Here is a 6000-nt window from a genome sequence, read left to right as displayed (position 1 = left end):
GAAGGAGGCAAACATTAGTCAGCTCTTCCTCCTCCCCCCATTGTGTAGTTTGGATCTTGTAGTCCACAGTCCTTTTTGGCCAGCATCCCTGCCATTTGGAAGGGGGCACAGCAAGTTATGCACATGCCCTGCAGGGGCCCTCATAAGGCATTAGGTGTTCCTTCCCCTAAATCCATGGCATTGCCTGCTAGTTGGGGGCAGGTAAGTTTTCATCCCCTGACACAGGGGGGACTGGGTGATGAGGCAGGAAAGACCTGAGGTGGCAGAATGAACTGCACAGCTTCAGACAGCAGGTGAAGGATCTCATTCTGGAATGCTAAAAGCTCCCTGCAAGCAGAAAGCCCAGAAGACAGAGAGGAAGGGAGCTGGTTATAGTTTTCCCCTAGATTTCCACTTGCATGGGATTTTATTACAGGGAGGAATATTTCAGAGCTGGAATTCTCCACCTGCAGTATGAAGTAGCCTGGTCCCATAGCAATTCACCTACCTTGTTCTGTTACATGGGAGACCACGGCCTTGGTGCTTCAGCACCTGTATCCAGGGGTAGGGGAAGAGTGAAGAGCCCTTTGCCTTCGCTCATGCAAGTGAATCAGTGGCCCTTTAGCTGTACCTTCATCAAACTGATCTCTGCTACCCAGGGCTCTTGAGCATCAGGAGGGCAGAGCAGGGAGGTTCTGACAGCAGTTTGTGTGTGTGTGTGGGGGGTGGGGAATGGGATCAAGGCAAAAAAAAAAGCCCAGCAGGTACTCATTTGCATGTTAGGCCACACCCCCTGACACCAAGCCAGCCAGAACTGCATTCCTGCTCAAAAAAAGCTCTGGATATAGGGGATAAAATAGACATGGCTGCAGTGACACAACAACTGTAGGAATGTCATTTTAAACACTGGTGTGAACCCACTTCAGCTCAGAACTGTGCCATGTAGGGAGGAGGGGCTCCTTGCTCCCCCCCCCCCCATGCCGTTTCCCCAAGGCAAAACCTCTTGGAGAGGGAGTTATTTTCCCCTTTCTGCAGCCATGTTTTCTGCAGCAAGAGAACTGGAGAAGGAAAGACAACATCCACATTTGTTCAGTGCATCCCAGTTCAGGGAACTGTGGTTCCCCTTCCAGCTACGAATGAGGCAAGACTTCCACTGCAGAGTTTACAGATTTCTACCAAACAGTCTTTATTCTCAGACCCTACAATTCTCTCCCCCCATCCTTTGTTGATTGCCTTGCAGTTCTGCCCACTGATCCCGAGGCTTAGTTGGCAAATATATCACCCATGGGCATCCAGACACTTTTGCACTGTGTGGCTTGGTAGAGAAATTCTTCCCCCGCTCCTTCTTGAGGGATGGACCAGCAACGCTGCTCTGCTCCATAGTTCACCCAGGTCCTCTTCAGGTTCCCAGAGGAGGCCCATTCCACAACTGCAGAACCCTGCAGATGAAAAGGGGTGGGGGGATCAAAACACACCACAAGAGATCTTTAGATCTGCTGAACAACTGCGTTGATGGATCCCATGAACCTGTTATGCTTACAGCAGAACTTTCCTCAGTCTGAAAGGGCCTTGTAATGGCAAGATACACCTCTTGGACTGGAGGAAGCCTTCCTACCTCAGAGAAAGGCTCTGCTGTTAAATGGAATAGAATCATAGGCTCCAACTGAAAGAAGTAGTAATAAGGTTTATAGATTAAATAAACATATTTAAATTCTAGCTTTTGATTTTGATTATAAAATCTAAATACAATTTAAAAAAAATTAAAAAAACTTGAAAAAATTCAGGAGGGGACCATTGTTAAGTAAAAAGTAGAGCATGCTGTCAAGACAACCAATTTATGGTGACCCCAAGGCAAGAGACGCTCAGCGGTGATCTGCCATGTGTCAAGTCTGTTATGATGCTGAGTAGTCTAGGCCCAAAACGCTGGTTCAGGAAAGGGATCCTGGGTAAAAGACATACTGTATTCATCTGCTGCTAGCTCACCCTTGCCTTCCCCCATCACCTCCCCTTTGTTATGTAGTACTGCTTGGTAACGAGAGCATGAGAATAAGATTATGAAGCCTTCTCAGAGATAACGAGCGCCAGGAAGCGCCCAAGGCCAACCAAGGCCTGAGAACGATAAATGTAACAACGATGTGTGAATGTACCCTGCATAGTGTGCCCTCCCCTCAGGAATGCTTTTGATTTGTACCTTAAAAGTTTGCTCTTTGTGTATGCTCGCCAGTCTCGCAATCTTTCAGCTACAGTTCTGCAACATGTTACAATAAACTAGAACTTCTTATCAAGAAAGTCTCGTTATTGAAACCTCAGACTTGACATTTTGCGAGACTCCCTTTTTGGGACCTAACCGTTCCGGCAACTTGAAAGGCCCGATGGCCGACCAGATTCCGGACGATGGAGAACTCCCACTTGAATCGGGCTCCGAGGGACCGGCCCCGTGGCACGTCTTGGACCCTAGAAGAGCCGCGGAGTCCCCCCCGGAGTTCCAGCTGGTGCTATCGCCCCGGCAGTATCAGCAGAGGACCTCGACCACCATCATGGATCAAGCTCCCCTGCGCCGCGAGGCTATCCTGAACCGCCACATCAGGTTGATCCAGGTAGCAGGGTCTGAAGCCGCGAGCCTGGGCTCGGGGGAGACGGGAGAAGCGGACAGCATTATCGTCATCCAGGTGGGAGACGATGGAGAAGAAAAGGCGGGAGGCCAGAAGGCCGACTGCGGAGAGCGGAGGCTCCAGGACCAAGACGAGGAGGACTACCAAATGTTCCAGTCGATGGTCCGCCGAGAGGTCGACGGGGCCATCGGAAGCCTGAGGGATGAGTTGCGCGACCTAACCATCCAGCTCGGGAGGGCGCTGGGAATCCCAACCTCCAGAAGACCAGCTGCGGCTCCGGCGGGGCCCCGCGACCGGCCCACTCAACCGGCCACACAGGCAGCCCCGGCGCGAGCCGGGACCGCCCCCCCCTGCCCCGCCACCTCCGGCGCCGCTAGTGGGGCCGAGGCATGTGAGCCGAGAGCTGGACGCCACCTTCGACGGGGACCCGGAGGAGGTGAATTACTTCGGGATTCAAGCAAACAGTTTCATGCACTATTGGGGGAACTCCTTCCCAGACGAATTCAGCCGGGTCGGCTACCTAGGGTCGAAGTTGAGAGGGGCAGCCAAGAGATGGTATGTGAGCTTGTGCGAAACCAGGAGCCCGATCCTGGACGACGTGCACACTTTCCTCCAAGCCCTACTGACCCAGTTTGAAGACCCGCTGCAAGAATCCCGGGCACTGGTGGCCCTCTGCGACATGCAGCAGGGGGCCCGCCCCATCCGCGAGTACGCGGCCGACTTCCAAGCCAACGTCGGCCGGGTCCGGGGTTGGAACGAGGTGATGAAAATTGAGCAGTTCACGAGCGGGCTGAACGCCAGCATCTTGGATCTGGCCCTCACGCAAGCCCGCCCGACCACCCTGGTGGGATGGATCCAGCTAGCTGGTGAGGTCGAAAACAACCTGAAGCGAGTGGCCATGCTGCGACAACACCAGTCGGGGAAGGCCCACCAGAAGGGGACCCCGGCAAAGGGCGAGCCGACCAAAGCGAAGAAACCGGCCGCCGCTGCCCCGGCAGGACCCCGCAGATGCTACCGATGCGGGGACCCGAACCACCTAGCGTCCGCCTGCCCTCACCCCCCGCCGGCCAAGTCGCCCCCGGCCCCACCGAAGCCGACCGCTCCCACCCCGAGGAAGCCTCCTGGCTGCCCTAAGGATGCGGCAAAAAGCAGCGCGCTGGTGCAGGAGGATCTGCAGGAGGAAGAGGTGCTTCTCTCCGCGGAATTGGCCGACCTCGCGTGGCTGGAAGAGCCGGCGGGAAACGAGCCCGACCTGCTGCTCTGAAGGGCGCCCAACGGCAGGTCGACCGTGACGAGGCGCCGCTGACGGTGAGTGTAAAGGGGAGGCTGTACTTTGTGACTGTTAAATTACTGAACCCCAAACTACGGAGGTTCATGCAAATTCGGGCCCTCATAGACTCAGGGTGCAACAGGGAGCTAATCTCCCCCAAGGTGGTGGAGGCGTTGGGACTAGAGAGCTCGCAGCTACCCCACCCCATGCTGTTTGAGCAAATGGACGGATCCGTTATGTGCGGAGAGCCGTGCACCCGTGAGACTCTGCCCTGCCCCATGGGGATAGAGGAGCACTGGGATCAAGAATTTTTTGTAATCGCTCCTTCCTGCTCCTACCTGATCGTGTTGGGGGTAGGGTGGCTAGAAAAGCACGAGCCCCTGATCAGGTGGAGGGCGCAGACCATTCGGTTCCTAGACCCTGGGTGCAGGAAGCACGACTGGAACCCCGCATGGGGACCCAAAGCCCCAGTAGCCCACGAGAGGGCGTGCGTGTCGGTGGAGGAGGTGCACCCAATCCCCGCGGTTTATCGGGACTTGAAACGGGTTTTTAGCGAGGAAGAGGCCAACCAATTGCCCCCCCACCGGAGCACGGACTGCGCCATAGAGCTGATCCCGGGGGAGGTGTTGCCCAAAGCCAAGCTATACCAGATGGGGTGGGCGGAGAAGAAGGAGCTCCGCAAATTCCTAGACTTGAACTTAGCGCGTGGGTTCATCCGACCGGCCACGGCCCCTCACGCCGCCCCGGTGCTATTTCGGAAGAAGAAGGATGGCTCGCTTAGACTTTGCACAGATTTTCGCGGGATTAATGCGGCGTCCATGTCCAACGCCTACCCCATCCCGCTCATTTGGGACTTGCTGAGCACGGTGGCGGGGGGGGGGGAGATCTTTACCAAACTGGACTTGCGCGACGCCTATTTCCGCGTGCGCATCAAGGAGGGGGATGAGTGGAAAACCGCTTTCAACACCCCGATGGGACAGTTTGAGTATCTCGTGATGCCTTTTGGGTTGCAAGGGGCCCCGGGAGTGTTCATGAACTTTATTAATGATGTGTTGCGGAAGTACTTGTTTAAGGGGGTGGTGGTTTACCTTGATGACATCATTATTTATTCACAAGATCTGAAATCGCATGTGAAACTAGTGAGGGAGGTGCTAAGCACCCTACTGGAGCACCAACTGTATGCGAAACTATCGAAGTGCGAGTTCCACCGGACGGAGCTCGACTACTTGGGATTCCGGGTGTCCGGGCAGGGGTTGGCGATGGACCCGGCCAAAGTCCAAGCCGTGTTAGAATGGGCTCCCCCGAGGACAAGTAGACAGCTCCAATCTTTCCTCGGGTTCGCAAATTTCTACAGACAATTCATAGAGGGGTTTGCCAGAATAGCCCTGCCCTTGACCGATCTCCTAAAGACCAAGGGCAAGGGCCCAGAGGCGAAGCGGCCTGGGGCAGGGTTGAAATGGACGGCCGAGTGTCAGGCAGCGTTCGATCACTTGAAGCGGCTGTTCACCAGTGAACCGGTCCTCAGCCACCCGGACGAGCAGAGGGCCTTCGTGGTCCAATGTGACGCCTCCGACGTGGCCGTAGGAGCCATTCTCATGCAAAGAGACAGAGAAGGGAAACTGCGGCCCTGTGCCTATATCTCCCAAAAGTTCTCTGACGAACAGCGCAAGTGGTCAGTGTGGGACAAAGAGGCGTTTGCGGTCGTGTTCGCACTAAAAACCTGGAGATCTTGGTTGGAGGGGGCAAAGCTCCCGTTCGAAGTGTGGACCGACCACAAAAACCTAGAAGCGCTGACGGGGAAGCGCAAACTGAGCGAAAAGCAAATCAGGTGGGCGGGCTTCTTTTCCAAGTTCGACTTCACCCTAAAGCACATCCCCGGGACGAGGAACTTCCTGGCAGACGCTCTATCACGGCTCCCGCAGCACGAGAGCCAAAAGGAGGAGGTGGTGGACTCCTTAATTCAGCTGTCTCAAATAGCGGCCATGGTCACCACCCGCTCCCAGAAAAGGAAGGAATTGGAGGGACTGAACCGAGAGCGCATAGAGCTAGAGACCCGGAGGGAAGGGGACGAGCGGCCCGAGGGAGTGCAGAAAGGGAGGGACGGATTGTGGTATAGAGGGGACAAACTGTACATGCCCA

At 55.4% G+C, this 6000-nt stretch overlaps 1 protein-coding gene across 2 annotated transcripts in view; it reads right to left on the bottom strand.

Annotated features, from left to right (window-relative positions):
* Nucleotides 1-1140: 1140 nt before the first annotated feature.
* ALDH16A1 (aldehyde dehydrogenase 16 family member A1) overlaps nucleotides 1141-6000 on the bottom strand; it is a 94161-nt gene continuing 89301 nt past the window's right edge. For both annotated transcript variants that reach the window (XM_060255704.1, XM_060255703.1), the window contains exon 18: nucleotides 1141-1418. In XM_060255704.1, coding sequence (XP_060111687.1) covers nucleotides 1242-1418 — 177 coding nt within the window. In that variant the 3' untranslated portion in view covers nucleotides 1141-1241. The remainder of the gene's footprint in view (nucleotides 1419-6000) is intronic.

This window comes from Heteronotia binoei, chromosome 15 (assembly GCF_032191835.1).
Source record: "Heteronotia binoei isolate CCM8104 ecotype False Entrance Well chromosome 15, APGP_CSIRO_Hbin_v1, whole genome shotgun sequence".
NCBI classification, from domain to species: domain Eukaryota; kingdom Metazoa; phylum Chordata; class Lepidosauria; order Squamata; family Gekkonidae; genus Heteronotia; species Heteronotia binoei.
Note: the sequence above shows the minus strand (reverse complement) of the source record. Positions and strands in the feature narration are given on the sequence as shown.